General features: G+C 40.7%; 2 protein-coding genes across 2 annotated transcripts in view; both read right to left on the bottom strand.

Moving 5' to 3' along the window:
- Positions 1-8,508: 8,508 nt before the first annotated feature.
- Positions 8,509-9,680, bottom strand: LOC128256641 (uncharacterized). The gene is made up of 2 exons (XM_052987133.1): positions 9,270-9,680; positions 8,509-9,210 (listed from the first exon to the last, which is right to left on the bottom strand). Exons 1-2 carry the CDS (start codon positions 9,472-9,474, stop codon positions 8,543-8,545), a joined length of 873 nt encoding a protein of 290 aa, XP_052843093.1. The 5' UTR covers positions 9,475-9,680; the 3' UTR covers positions 8,509-8,542.
- Positions 9,681-10,995: 1,315 nt separating this feature from the next.
- Positions 10,996-21,663, bottom strand: part of LOC128256640 (uncharacterized) — a 61,717-nt gene continuing 51,049 nt past the window's right edge. Inside the window, 5 exon segments of the mRNA XM_052987132.1 lie at positions 10,996-11,389; positions 11,391-12,744; positions 19,711-19,946; positions 19,948-19,991; positions 20,063-20,217. Of these exon segments, the coding sequence (XP_052843092.1) occupies positions 11,177-11,389; positions 11,391-12,744; positions 19,711-19,946; positions 19,948-19,991; positions 20,063-20,217 (2,002 nt within the window). The 3' untranslated portion in view covers positions 10,996-11,176.

Raw genomic sequence — 21,663 nt, 5'->3', positions numbered from 1 at the left:
CTTCTTTACAGACTTAATTCGCTTTCAAATGCTTCCTATAATTTCAAGAACTAGCATTAAAAAGTTTTATAAATATAAATTTCTCAATCGTCAGTTAGCCTCCAGAGAATTGAAAAGAAAGTCGCCCCTTGACCTGGTAAAAATAGGATACAAATTCGATTTTGATAAATATAAAGAATAATTTTACTATCGAGCCTGGGAATGTTTGACTTTAGCGTCTTTAATTGCTCACAACATACCATAACTGTTATTAAATATTAAAATCCATTAATCAAATGTGTTTTCCGCCGCTGTATTGCAACAACAAAACCAACAAAAGCGTTTCGCAGGGAGCAGGTGAAGAATAAGCAGAAGAAAATTATTATAACGTATGGCAAGGTGGCACTTTGATTATACAAACGAACGTATGTACATAAATCAATACATATGTGCATCTTTGGGCTTACCAAAAATAATAATATATTTACCCGCCCTCAAGCACTAACCAATTATGCAACCTAGATAATTTCAATAAGTACATCAACTTCATACAAATATACACAAAGTCACAACACACGCGCGCACTGAGACAAATTATTAATAACTTGGGTCGGCATTTGTGTAAAAATTTCGTCAGATATATTCGTTTTATGTTTATACAATTTTTAATTGGACAACATCCATTTAAAAACTTTAAGTAAATTAAACATTTTGAATGTGCATAATTTAATTGAATTTTGCATTTAAAATTTTTAAATAATATTGTTAATATTGAATAGTCACAATTTAATTAAAGCTGAAGCCTAACAGTGTTTATCGAAAAAAAAGGAATATAAATTCAAATATATTTTGATATTCAGAAACGGATTAAAATGTGGTTATGCAATTCTTTCTGTTCAGAAGAGGCTTCACTACATCTCTTTGCCGGCCAACAAATCAAATTTAATCAAGCTCTTAGGAAGTCAGGCCCCCGAGCAGGATTTGGCCATTAAATCTGGCTGCGGGGAACAAATTATCCGATTGCTTAACCCACTCTCGCCGCCTTGGTTTGGCTTTAACCCCCCCTTGCAGTTCGATATGCCTCGGCAGCTTTTTGTATTAATTCCAATTATACGCACGACTGGGGAATTTTCATTTGGACTGAAAGGATTTCGGGTCATTATGAGCTCCTACTTCATCATTATTCCTTCACTTCTGCCACTCCTTCATCCTCTGACTGTATTGTTTTTGGCTCTGAACTAGTTAAGGCCCGCCCCCGGGGAAGATGGGGCGGGATGGGGTTAATTGGCCAAGGCCTTGTGTATCGATTGCAAACTATGCTTGGGATTGCGATTGTGACATGGCCGAAACCACAAAACGAGAGCAAACAAGATTTCTTTTGGCAACTAATTAGCAAACTGGGAAGGTTTATTTCGCAAACACTCCACTTTTCCTCCTCCTTTGGGCCGCTTTAATTAACCCTTTGACAGCAAGAAACAGAGATGCAAATTATGAAAATGGCCAATAATATGGTCGGTATAATTGCAATTTACTTGCAACTTTGCTCTAGGAATCATTTTTCGAAGATGGAACGACCCACAGTGGAATTTCCTTAAGTAAATTTTCATTTTCCAAAAGAATGCTTGATAGCCTAGAGCTAAATAGTAAATCACTGTTTGAGCTTGCTTTGCTTTCAATCGATTTGGTTAATTAGATATCTCATCTTAAATTAGTAACATAAAAATAGTGCAAAAATCATGTTTCCTTGGTTTGGCTACACAAATACAACTGTAATTAGATTTTAACGATGTCATTTGAGTGATTTTAAAGCGAAAATTAGTTACGGGCAGACAGGACCCCCATTTGAATTTATAAAACTCCATTGCAGTCTAGTGGGTCGGATGAAAATTTGAATATTTCGTGCATCCCTGGTTTTTGCATGCCCTTAAAATGCAATTAATTTGTTATAAAGTTTTGGCAATAGTTTCGGACTAAGCTCCGCTCAACATTGAGTCCTCCGAATGGACATGGACAAGTTTTCGAAGGGTTGCCGGGGATTTGGGGGTCGGAAAAACAGTTATCAACACCGGGAAAAGCAGGGGAGTCGAGGGTGGGGAACCACACAAATGTGGGTCAAGTTATTTTCAACACTTAAAATAAACTCTCCTGCCTTGGCTCTTTGCTCTTTGCCAAAATGCTGGGCAGCATTTTCTTTTGCCGCCCATTTTCTGGGTCAGTCAGCCTCAGCCAGCCTCAGCCCACCCCCTCCCCCTCCCTCAGAAAACATTTTCCACCCAACTCTGTTTGTCATCGCCGTCGCCTCTGCGCATAAATATAAATTGTATTGTTTCAAAAAAGTTTTCCCACTGAGTTTCTGCGGCCAGCGGAAAAAGTAGTTAAAGTTTTGTTTTCGCCGCTAGTTTATTGCGTGATTTCCTTCGCAATGACAGGCGGTGGGCGGTTGGGTGGTTGGGTGGTTTTGGATGGTTTTGGATGGATTCGGATGGTGGGTGGTGCGGTCTGAGGGCCCAGTGATAACTGCAAGGCGAAGGTGGCGAGAAAACATTTTGCCACATAATTCACAGTTTCTGCCAGTGCATTTGTGCGGCTTTTAACAAGTTGTGGCTTTCATTTGGGAAATACAAAATGAAATGGAAACAGAAAACTGAAAACTGAAAACCGGAGAAGGCTGCGGAACACTCATTATATAAGCGGATTTCGAAAAATTAAGGAAAACCTTAATTGTGTTGAAAGGAAATAATTGGAATGGGATAACATTTGAAATTGTTTTTTTGATTGGCTCTGACTTCTGAAGCTCTTCTATTTAGTAGTTTGTACCAGCAAGTAGAATATTTGTAAACATATCTTTAAATGCAAAAAAATTTTAAATCAGCTGAGAAGCAATGATATGTTAAAAATCCCAATACTTTTAAGCAACATAAGTCGATTTTACTTTAAATGTTAGAATCACAGCTACCTTGTCTGCTTTAAATCTGTAATAAAAACTAAAATTTTAAAATTATACTAAGCTGAATTGCAAGATTTTTGGTGATTTTTTCAGCCCCAAACAAACCGATCAGCAGCTGGTTGCAATTGCACGCATTTGGGTAATGGCACCACCTTCGACTGCACTTCAACTTTAAGAGTGCTTGAGGCAAGTTCACAATTCCGCCAATGCAAGTAACCGTTATGCACGTACCGCCGCGTGACCAGAACTCAAGGGAGGCGGGCGGCGGTGGTGGGCGGTGGGCGGTGGGCGATGGGCGTGGCCATTTCCACAGATCGGTGCTTTCCCAGTCGAGTCCTATGGTCTGGCAATTCTAATTGCATTTTTACTTAGTTCGGAGTCAAAAAGTTTCCGCTTCTTGGGGAAAGCGTGGGAAGGGCGGGTGAAAATGGAGGAGGGGCACCTCCGTGCGTAAAGTTTAATTAAACGTGTTTGATTTATGACTTGTTGGGCATTCGGCTTCTGACGGCAGCTGCAACCGCAATTCCAATTCGGAAAACCTAATGCGTTTATTTTGGGTCGGTTCGCAGGGGCGAAAATTCTCTTTTCCTCGCTTTTCCATGCTTTTCATTGCTTTTCCGCGCTTTCCCACGCTGGACATAAAAGTCAAGCACCTTTATGGCATCTGCAGCTGTGTACGGGTGTTAGACTGCCGTGTGCCATATGATTTCCGTGTCCGCTTCCGTTTCAACACACAATTTCTAGCACCTTGCAAACGCCGCATCTTTGGCCGCGTTCCATTAAGCGTTTATTGTTTTCGTGGCCATTAAAGTTGCATTTTCGCACGAGAACTCCAACAAGTTAATCATCAAAGTTGTGGCCCAAACAGCAGGTGCGAGGCATAGACGAAGGCGAAGGCCAATCTAGGCGCAAATCCCTTGGCTTAGGATTTTGGGGCCGCAAATCAGGTCAGGCCACAAGCACAAATCTCTGGCTCAATCCATGCTGAAAAATATTCCACGATAATCAACTTTGATACACGTTTGTAGAGCCAGTGCCACAGAGCCACAGCCTTCGTTTTTGCCTTGTAGGCTTTTCCGCCCTGCCCTGCCATGCATTAAAATGCCGAAAATGATTGGGAAAATCGCAAAAGAAGTCCGGAAAAGGCAGGCGCACAAATCTCCGCCTAGCATCGGGGCCAAGGCGATGGCGTAAGTCCCGCTATCCCTTATCCATATTTTTTATGGCCAGGGAGGAAAATGGAAAAAGTTTATGTTAAAGCCACTCTCGCCCTCGTCGATGAACTGTGTGGATAATCGCGAGGCCTGTTCCTGGCCATTTCCACTGGCTTAGTCTGGCCCGTTTGCTGCGGTTGTGTTTGTGGGTGGTTTTCCGTATTTGGTATTTGGTTTTGCCAAGATGTTGGCCGAGTTAATGCGGTCCCAGGAGCTGGGTGAAAGGTAAATGGAAATGCCTGACCTGTGATTGGGTTGCAACTAGAGCTAGCATAGAACTCGTATTTAATTGAATATTACACTTTTACAATTTACTATAGTAAATGTATATATCTGACATTTGGATTCTAAATTTTATACTTAATATTTAAATTAAATATTAAATCATAATTTTAAATACAATGCATATTAAATTGCATGATTTAATATGAAACACCTCCTATTTGATTTAAATAAATTTTATTTAATCTAAATCAAAACCAAGAGCGTGTGCACAGGAGACTACTAGAATTGAAAATCCGCTGTGATGGTCCGATAGTAACGACTAATACACCAATCCAAAGGTATCGCTAAATGAATAAGAAAATTGATTGGTTGAGGAGAAAAAAAAATTAAGAGGAGTTCCTAAACTTGTAAAATATTACACTTTTTTAGCACAGTTTTTTGGTGTCGAATGAAATTTGCTTCACGCTGAGATAAAAAATGCCTGTTTAGGCAAAAACCTGGATGAAGGTTACACATTTTAGAAGTGTTTTTATTTAGTCGATAAATTTGATATCAGACATTTTATATGTTGAAGGGGCGATCGTCACGTCTTTTTTACCTCGTTAAAAGGTGTTTTTATTTGATAATATATTAGGTGTGTCAGTCCGATCGGATGAAGAGATATATTTTACATAAGCAATCGTCTAAGAAAAGAGATGTGCAACTAATAAACTTAATTAAACTTAGGTACAAACGTCACGAGGTGTGTTTTTGTTTGGCCAATCGCAGAGTGTAACTTTGACAGGCCCTTCTTTAGAAGTATGAAGTCTCCGAACCTTAATTTAAATTTTATGTAAAACAAACTTACAATTATAGCCCGATCTAAGATCTAAAATTGTAGATGGTAGATAAAAATAATAAATAGATATATATTTGTTAAATTCAATAAAAGTCGAAACAGAAAAAATATTCAAGAATGCGTTTAAGTGGCGAATTTTTAGCGCTGTTATTTATATTTATTAAATTTCTTGACTCCCTTAACCATATTAATCCATTTTCAAATTGGCAGAGGTCACATTTCGGTTGCTACCCTTCTGTATATTGCTGAGCCGGCTGTCCAAATTGGTAATGCAAGCTTCGATTGACTTGTTATCAGGTTGCTTCTGCTGCGCCTCTAAAAAGGCACTGCGAGCCAGTTCGTACTCCCCTAAATCCTCCAGGGCATGTCCCTCCTCGCAGAGTGTCCTCCACTGCAGTAATCTCCCGGATATGAGACGCACTTCCTCCATCAAGGCGCAGGCGCACTTCGGCCTTCCCAGTCTGTTGAAGCAAAACATTAGACAGTGGGAGAGCAGGATGAGGAGTTCGGTGCGCCGTTGCTCTTCCTCGGCATTGGTGGACGGAAAAGTCTTCAGGGCAGCGATGGTCTTCTCAACAACAATCGCCGCATAGGGGTATTGGAACCGCTCCAGCAAGACCTTGGTTTGCCGATACCCTTGAGCATCATTTGCCCATCAGTCAGGAACTCTTGCCGCTTGGCAGCCCGGAAGGGGGCTTCCTCGCCCTCGACACCCGGGCATTGTCCGGCACCGGATCGCGCCACTCATGACCTTTGCGGAAAATGCGCTTGTTGGTGTGCTGATCGACGCGGGTCATCAGCTTGCGCAGCTGGACGAGTTCCCGCGGCCATGGGGAAGCGACTTTTTCGTAGTCCACATCTGTGGCGTCCTCGTTACGATTTGGCGACACCTTAAGAATTCACTGCCGAAACGAGTTTATTTTTATAAATCACGTTTGTATTGTCACAAGCAGGTCTGACAACAGGTATTGTATTCACAATGTTCTTTTGTTGGCAAAAAAACAATGAGTTTAGTCAATGCTCTTTCTCTATCAATGCTTAAAGCTACTGAAAACCTGAAAGACTTATTTGACTCAAGCGAAGCAGGTGACTGGGCATTTTTTTTCGAATAGTGTTGAAAACCAAAGTTGGCATTGCTCACTTAGTTATAACTAATCGCATTTAAACACTTTATTACTTTTTTTAAAAAAGTGTTGAAAATGAAATATTTATTTACAGTTGACGTTGTTTACTTTGGTAAGAATAAAAGCACTTTAAACACTTAATTACAATTTAATTCTGCTTAACAATATATATCTGAATATTACATCTGATTCAGAATATCAAGATTGTTTTTTGAAGGAATTTATTTGTAAAGTTGTGTGTTGGCATGTTGTACGACAAGAAAACTAATTTTAGTTTAAGGATTAGATGAAATTTTTTAATAAAGAAAACCTCAATGGATCGAAATCAATGGAAAAATATTTAAATTGAGTTCAAAATATTTGGATTTACTACTTATTATATTACCAGTGTGACAGAGACTTGTTTGAGTTAAACGAGAAGGAAAGCTTGTGTCTTAATATAACATGCACACCTTCCTCAACCGATAAATTTCTTAAACTCTGTAAACTTATCCAAATTAAGGTACCACAGATTCTTGCGATTTTTGGGCGAGTCCATTTTTTTAATAAATCAATACGTTATCATCCATAACTAATCCCAGCTCTTTTAGTTTTCGAGGGCGAACATGGCTGAACCGACTCAGTAAATGATATTTTGTTCAAAATATATAGAAAATTATTATACCAATCAAAACTTTTCAACAATATTGCCTTTTACTCAGAGAGTAGCGGACATGTTTTATTCCATAAAACCGACTATATTTTTACCAAAATATAATCAATTTTTGAACAATTGATATTCGAAGCCATATTAAGACTTTAATATAACTCTATATTTCTCGCCAATTGCTATTTTACGATAATTCATAGATACAAAGTATTCGCGTTAGCCCATTTAATAAAGTGCAATCAGTGCCAAGTGCTGGCCAAAAAAAAGAAAAAATGCCCTGCCTAACTGAATATACATTCCCTGCGTGGACAACTTTTGCAATTGCTTTTGTCACAACACGCTAATTGGTACGGTCAAGGATAAATGCACAAAGAGGCCAAAACATCAAATGCAGAAAGACAAGCCAAACTGACAAAACACAACTAACAGTTTGCAGTCGAGTTCATCTATAATCCAGTACAAAATCATTTCATAAATGGGCAAATATGGGAACACGGTGGGAAAAAATTAAATATATTTCACTTATGGAAACGTTTCGTTTTTTGCGCAAATGAAATTTTACATTTAACATGACCAATTAATGTGTGGCAAAGCCGCAAATAAAACCGCTTAATTACGTGACACGGCCAAAAGGCAGGCGAGCCGGGCACCAACAAAGGCAAACGCGGCTGCAGAAATTTGCATGACACGCATCGAAATGAAATAATAATATGGTTAATAAAGCCAGCCGCATCTGATTCATTCACTTCGCCGCCACATCCAGCCCAGATGTTCGCCCACATCGCTCCACCCAACTCATCCCACATCGAAGCCCGGCCAGAATTACGAGTCCGGAATCCGGACTCCGGTTCGGGTCCAATTATCGCACTTATTTCGCTGCTAATTAAAATGCAATTATTTGCTTTAAACAACATAATCCCATTGACAGGGACAGGCATTTCGTTTTATTTGCATATCGGTAAGGCTATCGAGGTAACACTCTCCGGTGGGCATTTCTCTATGCAGTGTAATGGGAAAACGCTTTAGGGATATAGTCATTGATCTGATTGGTTCTTGATTCCTGGTTAATGTATGTCACCCGTTTATACCACAAATAGGTTGGTTATAAGTCTATGCAGTTTTCATGCAAATACTTATGTAGCATTAGATTAGAAACTCAGTAGCTTAAATATCGATTAAAATTGATAAATTGACAATCAATCAAATTTGGGAACATATATAGTTACTTGTATTCTTTAAATCGCTTGAACACCAATAAAAATGGTAAAAACCCAACTAAGAAATCTTACATTTACCTTTACTTTGAGCTTCATCGGTGAAATGATTTTTGTTTCCAGCCGAATTTAATATTTGAACATTTATCATTGTAAATATAGTTATGTAAAAATCGTACAATATGTTTTTAACAAAATGCTTTTTTTCTGCAAATATTTGTCTTTATTCAACAACTGTAAAATCCATTTGTAAGGATAAATCATATTCATCATTTTAAGTATAAATATTTAATAGTCCCCCTCCCAATAAGCCTTGTTTGTAAAGAAATGTCCCTTCATTTCCTTGGTGTAATCAGATCTCCATGTCGGCGTCTGTGGAGCTCTCTTCGTCATCCTCGGCGGTGATGTGGACCGGTAGAGCCTTCAAGTTCCCGCGATGCATATGCACTTGCACTGGCGCTTGGGCCATTCGTTGCGTGGGACTCGATCGTCCTGGCATCTGGCTGGTGACTGGGATGTGTGATGCGGGCACTAGTGGCTCGATGTACCGACCCCCGTTGGCGGCCACATTGCGTCCGGCGTCGTCAACGAAGTCCGTGATAATCTGCCACAACGGCAGGCGGTCCGCCAGGCCACGAGATCGAGCCTGGTGCACTGCAGCGGTGGCAATCAGTGTGAAGTTCAGCAGTCCGGCATTGAAAATGTGCAACCAGGCATTCATCTGCTGCTGACTGTCAGTGGAAGTGATTGGGGGCACTGGGAAAGGCATGGGAATCGGCACGGGAATGGGCACTGGAATGGGAATGGGCGCATCTGCTGGATTCTGCACTGGAACCAGGGGGCGTGGCACCGGATGACCATTATAATTCCGCTTCTGAGGCAGCTTCAGGGAGTTCAAGGCCAGCGGAGACGATGACGAAGACGATTTCGAAGTGACAGATGAAACCGACGGCTTTGTGGCAATGGCGACCTGCGGCTTGGTCAAGGCCATGGTCAGGATGGAGGGATAGCTGGCGGAACCTGTTGTGTAGTGATGATGTAGGGGGTCATAGTTTGGAAGGCCCGAGCTCAATACTCACCCTGCTGGTTAGCTACTGCCTCGCGAGCCATCCGCTGTTCGGCTCGTTTGACCCAACCGCGCACCGTGGACTCCGGAACACCCAGTTCACGGGATATTCCGGCCTTGGTTTCCCCCCCGCGAATTCGGGCTATGGCCCGCTCCTTGTCATCCATCGAGACTTGCACCCGGGGACGCTTGCCACGTGGCACTCCAAATACTTCCATGCTCTCAGAACTTAAAAACCACGGATCTTAACCACGCGAAGAAGAAAAGAAGAAAGGCAGTGAAGAACTTTCTACAGGGTTTCAGGTCTAGAGATTTAGTCAATTTCACTCGCGTTGCCCTATTCCAGACGTTCTGCTCAGCTCGACACGATTTTTTTGACAGGACTTGAGAGGTCCGAGCCCGTAGCGTTTGGGTCAGCTGACATTTAAATCGGCGATGAGGATGACATTTGCTCTTTCTTTTGCTCCGCTTTCTCTTTCTTCAGGGAACCCCTTTCACACAGGGCTGCATTTTGTCGCTCCTTGGGGCTGCCAACTTGCGCGAGTGGAGTAAGCCCTCAATCACAACCAACCGTTATTGCTTTGCTCATTTTATTTATTTTCGTACTTTTATTTATACATTTAATTCTGACGTACACTAAAATATGTGTCCTAATTTTCAAGTTTTTATTTTCTTTGTGGATGTGAACTTCCATTTATTTTTGTGGCTTTCCTGTTTATACCTTTCATTGGGGTTTTTACATTCTTATTGTGTTTGGGGGCCAACTGTACCTTTAAGGGGCAGAGTCTTAAGGAGTTTTTCAGTTTCAGTGAGGAGTTTACTGTCAACAATATTTGCGGAGGAGTAAATTCATTTCATTTTCCCACAATGCCGCTTTAATTCTTACGAATCCATTTCTATTTAGACTTAAATACTAAAACCATTTTTAGGTTTAAATTTACAATTTCTCAGGGGATTATCGCTTTTTAAAATTCCTGCCACAATTTGTGGAATTCATGGGGGAGTTCGTTATCAATTATGGTCTAGGTAAATCTATGTGCAAAAAATATACCCTATATATTGTATATCGTACATTATATACATATGCATGTATATATGTATCTATATACGCCTGGTTTTGCTTGACAATTTGCCAACAATAGTACAATATATTCGTATTGTATTTTATTGATATATTAACTAATAAAAACCACCAACAATTGTTTATTATTATTACTCCTATTAATTTGAATTAAATCTTTATTTTCATTTTGGCTTTATTTTGGTTTTGTCAATTTACCTGTCTACCTTAATTAAAATCTAGTTTCTTTATGCCTTTTAAAGTATTCCGTTTTTTCATTTCAACAATTATCACGTGACAATTTTTTATGCTTTAATTAATTTATTCAGGGCAGTTTAAATTTCCTTTCCTTGTGTGAGTGTGTTTTTTAAACATTTATATGTTTGAGGGGCTCTTTATAGTTTTTATCGTACAATTATTTTCAATTAATATTCATTAGATGTCACGTAGAGCGAAAGTTATAGACTCGACTGGGCAGAGCTACTTACATAGTTATTGGGGAGGATCATAATCATTTTTCAATATTTTTGGGAACAAACTAAAGGCTTTTGGCAGTGCACCCAAATGTATTTTAAAATTCTTCAAAGTTATTAACTTTTGGAGGCTTATTGAAATTAGTAATAACCTAATATTTCAGCGTTGGGGATCTTTTCAAAATGAGATTTATTCACCAACTAAAATTATTGGAATAAATACATAAAACAGTTATGAAATGAAACATAGAAAAACATTAAGGAGAATAAATTAATAGTTTTAATTGGGAATATCTCAAAGCTGGTTAAATAAAGTCACAAGAAACTCCTCTTGGAGTAAAAAATGTGCCAAAAAGAAACCATTCTGAAATGGTCTCTTAGTGATACTTAGTAATCCTCCTGCAGGTGATGCCTTCCCTGCTGCTTAGACGAACTCCTGCACATCCGTCTGAGAATCGCGAAAAGCAGGGCGAACATGAGACACAGTCCCAGGGTAATCAAAGCCAACTTCCCGTATGGCAGCTCGCTGAGATCGTGCTTGAGACAGATCTCGGGTGACTCGTCATGCAGCACCAACTGCTGGTACTCGCCAGCGTGATGGAAGTAGTCCCAGCTGCTCCAGATTCCACTCGATATGTCGCGTAAGTTGCGACAAGGTCGAGGTGTGCGTCACATTTGGACAGTTGGCTATGCCATTGCAGATCAAGTGCTTTGGAATGCAGACGTCGGTGTCACCGGGACATCGGAAATCGCAGCCGCCATCCTGGAGGAGTGAGGCAGCCAAGCTGCCGTCAGGATTGCGGGGCAGGTGGAAGAGTTCCGTCCAAACCAGCCGGAAGAGGTTGCGGCCCGGCTGGCCATCTCCCGTGTATTGGATGAGCACGGGCAGGGGTTCCTGATCGGCGCCCGTGGCTCCCAGTTCCGCTGTGGTCAGTATGGGCAAATCCCTGGCCAGCGATATGTTCTCCGGGCAGACCACAAAGCGGGGCTCCAGGCGTCCGGCCAAATAGACCTCGATCTTGGCACTTTCACAGCTGCGGTCCGCGAAGCGGGCTTTCTCCAGATTCAGCCACAAGTCCCGCTGGGCGGCCACCTTCAGTTCCCAGATGCACTTCTCCCGGCGGTAATGGTGCTCTGGCGGGGCCATGGGTCCCGACACCATGGCCAAAGCCTTCTTGTACGGAAAGACCAGTTCACCGTCCGGCGAAGGTCCCAGGGTGATGGGCCCACACAACGGACCATGGGCAAACTCATAGGTGGCCTCGAACAGGGGATTCGGGTTCTTGAAATAGGACGTAATGGCATGTTGGCCCTGCACAATCATCTCGAGGTTCATCTGGTCCGCCGACGAAATAACTCTCACCGCCCTCGGGATGTTGTCGCAAAAGCAGGCCAGGTTGTTCTGGTACTTGTCCCGCTCCTCCCAAATCACCAGCTTATCCACACGCTCCTCGTGGCAGCGAGTGCAGGCATTGCTGTTGTAGGGCAGTTCCTTGAAGGACACCGCATTCACCTCGATTATTGCTCTGGCATACAGCCTGCGGTCGGTCACAAACTTATACTGGCAGCGGACATCACTGCCGCCGGTTCGCTTGAAAATCAGGGAATTCAGGGGCGATCGTAGACGACCACCCGGATGCTTCCAGGCGTACATCACCTCGTCGCACAGAGTGTTCGGCACTGGATCCCCGAAGCGGGTGTTGTTGAAGAAATCATAGTGCGCCCAGTAGTACAGTGAGCTGCCACTATAGCTGCCCGTCTTTGAGTCGAACTGAACGTACAGCGAGGGACTGGTGCTCACAAAGTCCACTTTCTCCATGGGTCGCGAGAAGGTATCGCAGAAGGTCTTGATGATTCGCGCGGGATCGGCGTGATCTGAGTCGTAGATCGTCAGGGATTCCCCGCAGTCGCCTTCGTACTTCAAAATCGGAGATTCGATGCGATTGATGCGGAAACTGGAAATAAAAATAATTAAAATTAAATTTTTTTTAATGTACTAGTAAAAAATTATTAATTGGGACTTATTTTCTTTTGTAAGCAAATAATGTTGTTATTTAGTTCAAAGTGGAATATTATTTATTATTGCTGTTTATTGGGTCTTTATTTATGTTCAGCCAAATAATTAAATCAACTGGCTCCGAAATTTATGTGAAAATATATTCGATACATTCGGTTCCAAGCCAACCTTAAGCCAACAGAAATTTTTTAAGTAAAATCAAAACTAGAACTAATTTTGATCTAATTATGATTTTATAAAAATAATCAAAGATAGCTAAAAAAAAGATTTAGAAAAAAAAGCACTCTTAATTATTGGAAAAAACCACTAAAAAGATATACTTCTTTTAATACAATTTATTTTAATAATATAGAAACTGAATCGAGTTATGATCAATTCAAAGAAATATGTAAAACAGTTCAAGCTAGTGTCTAATCTATATAAGCTAAAATAACCGCAATAAAAACCTACTAAGCATTTGTGGAAGAAATGGCACGCATTTCTCTGATATATCTTTTGTGCTACAGTGTCAACCATAATCGTAGGTCCCGTCTGGTAAACACCTCACTTGGATGCTGGCTCATTGCCAGGCCGCAATTCTGGCCTCGTCTTAACGTCCTACAATTTAATATAAATTCCACCTGCCAACAGGTAAATCTAGCACTCTCTCTCTCTTTCTCACTCCCCTTCCTTCTCTGTTACACACACGTAGTCTCGTTACGGGTTTTGGGGTCGCGATGTGAGTTGCATTTTTGCCCGCATCAAATTGCATTCCAAAACTATTTGTGGCAGGCTGGCGAAAACGATGGGCGAGTGCCAAGGATATTTTAAAGGAGTTGATGTGGAAGGCCAATTTTCTGCAGTTTTCCAGCATTACCCAGGTAGTTGATGTGACTGCAGTTCTCTGGGGAGAATTTCAAGTGGGGTCAGCGGAAATGAAAAGATCAAGGCAACATTATTCGTTTATTATGCCTTGGATTTTGCTTGAAGACCGAAGATAGATTATTATAAAATTATTATTATAAAATCCACGAAACCGTCTACGTTCAACCTTGAAAATAAAAAAATCCGAGCATACACCATTCACCAGAGACCTACAAACGACAGTCATCGTTCTCAGTTACTTATCCCACAAAATCCGCAAATGGTTATATAACTCGACCCTGTTTAGGTTTTTGTGCATATCCTTTTATATAACTGCCATTCAGAGTGCGGTGAATATATTCTATGCAATTACATTTTGCCCTATCCGAAAATATGACATAATACAACATTTTATTAACTCACACCAAGTTGGCCAAATGAGGAGGGGCGTGGGTTGCGGTGGGCCGAGAAAAATCACCATCATCAGCAGTTTGAAGGGGAGCGCGAGGGGCGGCTGCCACGCCCCCTAATCTACGTCGCTGGCAGGCAGCAGTGTGGCACAAATTTCATTTGGTTTCGCTCTTGTTTTTTTTTATGCCCGTGTGTCTGGCCCCTCGCTATTCATAATGGAGCAGAGTTACTATTTTTTACCCAACTATGTATATCCCCCAAACCCGCAGTCCCTTGCCGTCGCTCTTCGACGTGCCCATACCGTTATTCACGTACGCGTCGTCGAAAAGTAAGCCCCGACACCCTGCGGCATGTCCTCGTAATCCGTTTGCAGCCTAGCCCAATTCCAGTTTTTACACTGTGAACAAATCCTAGTGTCGTGTCTTAAATTTAAAAGAAAAGGAATTAAAGGAAACCATTTAACTTGTAATCAAACATTTTTTATCGGTTTTTAAATATTTTTTTAGTTAAATTGAAGTCAAATGTAACTTACTTTATAAAAAAGACAAAATCTAAAAAAAAAATGGATTTTAAGTATATGCGATTGATTAGGTATTTTTATACCCGTTAATTGATGACTAAAATGTTTGACTGTAATCGTTGGAAAGTATTTAACAAGTAGAAGAAAGCGATTTCGATCCTATAAACTATATATATTCTTGACCAGGATCAAAAGCCGAGTCGATCTGGCCAAGTCCGTGAGTCTGTTCAAATTTGTGTACATCTTCCGGTAGATGGCGCCACCTTAAACCGGACTAGTCGAAGCACTCCACTGTAAAAATATTTTATTTTCTTATGACGTTGTTCGGAAAAGTGGATCTACGTACGAAAGTAAAATTTTTTTCATCCGGATACTTATGATAAAACTATTAGAACTCGGGTTAAACAATTTTACTTTCGTAAGAAAACAACAAGAATAAGCGTTCTTAAATGAGGGAAAAGAACATGCAAGTTAAACACTGCAATAAAGTTCATCAAAGCTAATCAATCAAAGTACAACAAAATAAATTCATATATCTTTTTGCTGATTTTAATCACATTTATTGTTAGAATATATAAAATTATAAAGTTGGCGCTTAGATTAGTTATGATGGACCTTGATTTGCCGTGGCTGAACTTTTAGTGAAAATGCCCATCAGAATAAATACAAATTTATCAAATACAAAATACTTCTATTATAATGTTTTATTTTAAACGTAACTTTAATAAGCTAGTAAACAAAAACTTTTCAAACAAAATAAGTTCTATTGAGTAATTGTGCTCTGAAAGGCACAGAATCCTTGTTTCAGAAAGAATTTATTGCTTGGGTGCCAATATTTTAAGTGCTATTTTCTGCGAGTGTAACTTCAAGTTCCGAGCTCCTAGTCCGAGTTTCCCGTTATGCTGACTCAGTGGGCGGGCTTTTCCGGGAGGTGGGGGTGGAGCATGGGTCGCGGGGTCGCGGGGTCACGGGGATTGTTGTGAACTGGTTAGTCTGGTTATGTGCATATGGGAGTCGATTGGTGCCGTGACCAAAAGCCCAGAGCGTCAGTTTATGTGGCCATAAGGCTTATAAATAGTCCCAAGTATGCGACATGTCTTGGGCATTTCAAGCGGATTTTCGTTACGTTTTTTTGGGTACCAATAGGATAAAAAAGGTAGTAGATAGCTGCAATTGATTTTATTTTAGACAAGTCTGATGGGTGGGAAAAAACTATAGCATTGAAGTTGATTTTATTAGTCATTTGTATCTAGCAAAAGAGCATAGTAGTCAAAATAAGTCAAATACATAAAGTTAATAGTATGTTTTCCGCCGAAGGCTGGAGAGCAAAAAGGGCTCTCATAAATATTTATTTATTAAAATAATGCTTGAGACTTTGTTGTTGCAAGACTAAAACAAAATGTGACAGGAAGTCGCAAATGATAGAGGACATTAAATACACAATAGTAACACAATCTATCGGATAATGGCCCAACTAAAGCAGACGTTGATGAGTTGTTAGTAGCTAGTGAAGCTGGTGAAACACGGGCAACTTCGCTCGCCCATTCACAACATTATTGGGAAAAGTGTGTGCTCTGCACAAGCAAATGGATTGCTATCCGCCCCCGCCCCCACAAGCAAGAGGAAAACTTAAGTGCAATATACTCAAGGAGTAGTTCAACATCTGGTCAGCTCACTTGGAAAAAATCGTAGTGGATAGGTAGTAGACAAAGAACGAGCAAACAAAAACCAAGGGACTGGAGGCGGAAGGCGGGAGCAGGCGAAAGCAAAGCCATGACATGTTACTTAAATGAGCAACTTTGTTGGAAACAATGTCGACAGCGTCTAGACTCGGGACTCGGGACTCGGCTCGACTCCTGCGACAGGCAGCAGGACAACAGCTCCTACGACAGCCCACTACGGTGGATTTTGGGTGGATGTGGAGTCGTGGGAAGGTGTGCGAGGTAAATGCAAACTGACGGCTACGCAGGGGAACTCGAGAAAAACCTCTCTAATGGGCTGCCTTTTGGGGCATACCCTAGCTGGGAATATTACAATTTGTTCGAAAGTCCATATAAAGTAAATATATTATTGATGAACTTCAGCGGAGTGGCGGTGCAAGAACAAAAGGATATTAGGAAATGTGAGTGATTGTTTGTTGTTCAAGAAAAGCTTATCACTCTATCCTTTTCAAAACATTTTAACTCTATTATTTTTCTAAAATAAATAAATATGGAATGCTTCTATTATTAATATCCTTTAAACAAATATCAATTTTCGTCAATATTATAGATTTTATCAACTTAATTTAGGTTACTTTGTATTTAAATAAATATTAATTCATTTTTTTTCTAAAATGCCCTAAGCAATTTACATAACTTGTAACTTGTTTTTCAGATGTAAGGCTGTGTTGGCCATGTTCTGCAAGCTATGATTACTCCACAAAATTGTTCAGACTATTAGTTCACTTAGGAAAGAATATGTGTAATAGGCAATAAATTCTTATATAAGGAATATATATAAAATATTATTATAATATTAAGACCACCTTAAGTTTAGTGTGTCATAGGATCAAGTTATCTAGAAGGGTATGTTAAGCTTCGATCTTTATAGTTGCCCTGCTTTCGTATTGCTTCTGTAGTTGTTGCCGTTGCGGGCTGCAACGTGAGTGAACTCGGCAGAAACAACAAGCCCAACAACAACCCAAACAACCACAACAACAAAGACGATAGAAAAAAACAACAAGGACAACAACTTGGCCAGAGAAGCAGGAAAAATGTTGTGGGTGTGTGACGAACGCAGTCTCCCATTGCATTTTTCGTCTACTTTGAACTCTTGCGGGAAAACGAGAAAAACAAAACCCACGTTCCTCTGGCCATCTCTTTCGTCCAGCTTATCGCCATCTCTTTCGATTGCTTACCCTGTTCGGTTGCATTTTGTGCACTGTAATCACGCAATCATGTTGCCCACTTCTGAACTCTTAATGGCAATCGGTGTAAACGTGCGCACAACTTTTCCAGCACCCCCTTTTCCACCCCCTGGACCAACCACTCTTCCCTTCGCCCTCTGCCCTGTTATCCACCAACAATGGGTTTGCGATGGTTGGAACTGGAACTTCTCCGGTCCTCCTTGTCCTGTAGGTGGACATAAATATTTATCTTTTGGCAAAAACTTGCCTGATATTTTAAGCCCCCGTTCTCCGCACCTTTCGCCCGATCTTTTCATCTGCCGCATGTGCTGTTGTGATGTTTGCCCTGTACACATAGTTTTCTTTGGCCGTTTCCAGCAAAAACTTGGCAATGTTCAGTAACAATTTCTGCATAAATTACAGAGCTGCAACATCAAGCGGTTATTTGGCTTCTTCAGGCGGAGGAGATGCTCCAGAATTGTTGCAATTGCAGCTGGATTACTCGAAGCGAACTTGTGTAAATGGCAGACTTGAGATTACAGAAAGGAAGGGCATAAATGGGTGTGATTTGGAAAAGAGAATTACACAAACGGGCGGTAAAAAACAGTCAAACGTTGATCCTAAAAACAAACGCAATTCAATTTATAGGATGTTAGACAACTTAGCACTCTTCCAAAAGGCATTTGAGATTGTAACTCATGTTTGAAAATAAAGATAACTCGATTTAAAATAAAATTAAAATAATAGTCTTCTAAAAAGAGCGCCAAAACACTTTTTTCTTTCTTATGATATTCTTAAATTATTGTTGTTTCAGTTTTATTCTCTTATCAAAGTAACAGACTTAACAGACTTCCGGATTGAAAATATAGTGCACATCCCTAGGAACCGTTATTAGTTATTTAAAAATCCAAAAACCCCCACCCCAATTAATTTCCCTAAAAATATATATGCGTTTAAAATAGCAGTTAAGTAGAAAAATGCAGAATTATACCCAAACACTACTGACTTAAGTTCCTAAATTATGTTTGCAGTATGATCTCACACTTTACGATTTCGGTTGAAAAACTTTCATCTTTATCCTGTTTTCCTCTCATCCATTGATGTGCCCTCAAAGTGTCAGTGAGCCGGAAAACTTCGCCATAGTCTTTACCACTCGTTGCGCCATGCAAAGCCAAAAACCGCAGCACAATAAAATATTTCGCAGCGCTTGGGAAATTCAGTGGAAAATTCTCAAAATGAAATGCACAATCAATGCGACACTTGGCCAAAAAGTTCAGACATTTCGCCAGCATTCCAGACACAAACAATGCCGACAACGGCGACAAAGTAAAAATACATATATATTTGGATTTATGTACGGGTATGCACACAAAGAACAACTCCAACTCGACACGTTAAATTAAAATGTCACATAAATCTTTGCGGGAAATTTCATTAAAATACGCTTACAGCATAGAACGCAATGAGGAAAGGCCGAGGATTGTCCCAGAAAAGAAGGGATGAAGTCCTGAGGAGCAAGTGCAAACCGCCCACATGGCCGCAAAACTTTGCACTTGTAGCGAAAAGGACGTCCATCGGATTTCGGACTGTGGAGAGGGATCAACTTGGATAGTCCTTGTCGGGATAACTGGTTCCAAAATGGAAATTTTAATGGAAAAACTTGCAAATGCAAAATGGCAAGTGGTGAACCGATCTTGAGTTGAGGTAGGGAATGTTTTTGCAGGCGGGATAATTTAAAAAAGCCACTTGAAACTTATTTGATTTTTGATTAAAAGTACAACTTTCTCAGAAACTTTGTATGCCAGGTCTGACCCTTAAAATCAAAGATGTCTGTCTACAAGAAAATGGGTTACAGTGAAAGATGTAAACATACAAATCAAATATTTTGTTTGTTAATTGTCTAATATAAGTTAGAGCATGTTTTAAAAAATGTTATGGTTACATAAATAACTAAAAACATGGATCAGATTAAACATTTAATTTTTTAAAAACTTTGTACTAAAGTAGCTTTTTAGATTAACTTTAAATCTAAACTAGATATTTAACTTTATTAAACAAAAATGTTGAGTTTTCTATTTGACTAGAAGTGTCACACAATGCCTTGAGTATATCCTTAATTTCAATTCAGTATTAGTGCGCATCAGGGCGGAAACAAGGATGTTCTTCGCCGGCTAATGCGGCACACATTCGTCGACAATTTGTGACGAATGAACAATGAAATGCATGGAATTCGTAATGCCTACCTGGGGAAATAAAGGCGCACAATTTCGCCGACATGTCCTTTGATGTGGTAGCTGCAGGACGTGTTCGGCGGATACCAGTGGGCGATGCTGAGGAAGATGCCCTCGCTGGCACTGCTGTCCTTGAGCGAGTCGGAGCTCAGTAGCCAGTCGCAGACGCCGTGCTTGATGCCGGCCGTCTCCACATGTCCTGGCCAGTTGCCAACGTTGAAATGGAAGCCCGTGTTGAGCAGCGGACCCTGCCGGCGAGGTCACAAACTCCACATACATATATTGCGATGTGCCTGCCGGAAATGCAAATTGTTTAGAGCGTGGAGTCCCTGGACGGTGGGCTTGCCGGGTGGGCGGTACTCACCAATAATGCTGAACGGGAACTTGCCCAGGCCGCAGAACTTCCCTATCAGCGGCGAGTGCTCGTCGCGGCCATCGTAGACCGCCAGCCAATCGTAGGGACAGTGCTCGTTACCAGATCCAATCGGCCTGATCGGACAGGTCATCACGTTCTCACACCTGCAATACCAACAGACACTTTGATTAACGCCCGCTTTGTTACATTTATGGGAGCGTTGAAAGGGTAAATTTAATTTATCCGGCGCCGCCGGTTCAATAAAAAAATTGTGAAAAAGTGAACAATTAAAAAACTCACGTTCCACAAATAACGAAGAAAATAAAAGGCAAAAACAACGGAATAAAGAGTAAGGCTGGCAATTGAATAACTGACTGAGTGGTGATGCTTTTAGTGCCTGGCGGAAATACGTGAAAAAATGCTGGTGAAACAGGGGCGTGGGTAAAAGGGGGGAATATGTGTGAAAAAATGTCTGGCGTTAACTGATTTTATGTGAGAATATAAGCAAACTTGGCTTTAACACAAACGTTTTGTCCCTTAAGCTTAAAATCAATTTATTGTTTTATCTTCTGAATAAATGCTACAATGACGTTTAATAAATTTAATCAACGTTTTAATATAACAGATTATTACTATATTTTCAATTATAAAATGTCAACTGAATTTATTGGCGCTGTAAAACTTGCCTGGGAAAATAAGGTTTGCTTCGAAACGAACTTAGAGGGATTAGTGTACTCCTCGTTTTTCAAATGCATTTTAAATGGACTTGAATAAATGATTTTAGTGCTTCATAACTTAAGCGCCTGACGCCCATGGACTTGACATTCATTTGCACTTTGCCAGCCTGAGGAAACTGGGCAAAAAAAAACAAAGTTCACACAGAAAACGAAGAAAAAAGCCAAGCGTCTGTTTTGAAGCCTTTTCTAATTTCTTGCGTCAGACGGTCGAGGATGCTTTTAATTTTTTGCTGGCCGTCTGGTAAAATGGCACATAACCTCGACTCCGGGCCCAGACAAAGTGACCTTTGTGCCCGGCCATTGATGATGGCCACGATGACGGGGGATGCGATGTCGGTGGGATGCTATCGAGCCGCTCGGCTGTCCATTTCGATTCAGAATTTTACTTCCCCCTGGCGGAGCAGACTGATTGGTGGCCAGCCCAAAAGGCAAATGAAATGCCTCTCACCTGGCCCGCTGTGTGTGTGTGTGTGTGTGTGTGTGTGAACTTTCTAATTGAAAGCCAACTTTGGCAATTACCAGCTGAACTTTAATCAAATGGAGACCCGGCCAGTGAGTCAAAGCCAAAGGCAGTTGAATGTGATTTGGCCAGTGAAACAAAAATAGCAATTTAATTGACAATTCCTTCTCCTGCACTCCCTTTTTTTTTGACCAATTCGCCAGAAAGTTTGGAAACAAACTTTTGACCAACTTCTGTATCTATATCCATCTATACGCAGCAGATAGATAGATTTCTATTAGCTAGTCGGTTCGTTTCAGTCAATTTAATCACTTTGTCAGCAAGTTTTTCTCCGAGTCGGCGAAGAGCTAATCCAACTTATTGATAATAAATGCGTTGTTGGCCAGAAAGTTGATTACAAAGAAGGGGACAGA

This window comes from Drosophila gunungcola (genome assembly GCF_025200985.1).
Source record: "Drosophila gunungcola strain Sukarami chromosome 2R unlocalized genomic scaffold, Dgunungcola_SK_2 000027F, whole genome shotgun sequence".
NCBI lineage: Eukaryota > Metazoa > Arthropoda > Insecta > Diptera > Drosophilidae > Drosophila > Drosophila gunungcola.
Note: the sequence above shows the minus strand (reverse complement) of the source record. Positions and strands in the feature narration are given on the sequence as shown.

Excerpts from the sequence above, each read along its gene's own strand:
- LOC128256641 (XM_052987133.1), bottom strand. The coding sequence starts at position 9,474 with ATGGAAGTATTTGGAGTGCCACGTGGCAAGCGTCCCCGGGTGCAAGTC. Across the intron at positions 9,211-9,269 it reads GGCAGTAGCTAACCAGCAGG|GTTCCGCCAGCTATCCCTCC; the intron begins GTGAGTATTGAG and ends ACTACACAACAG.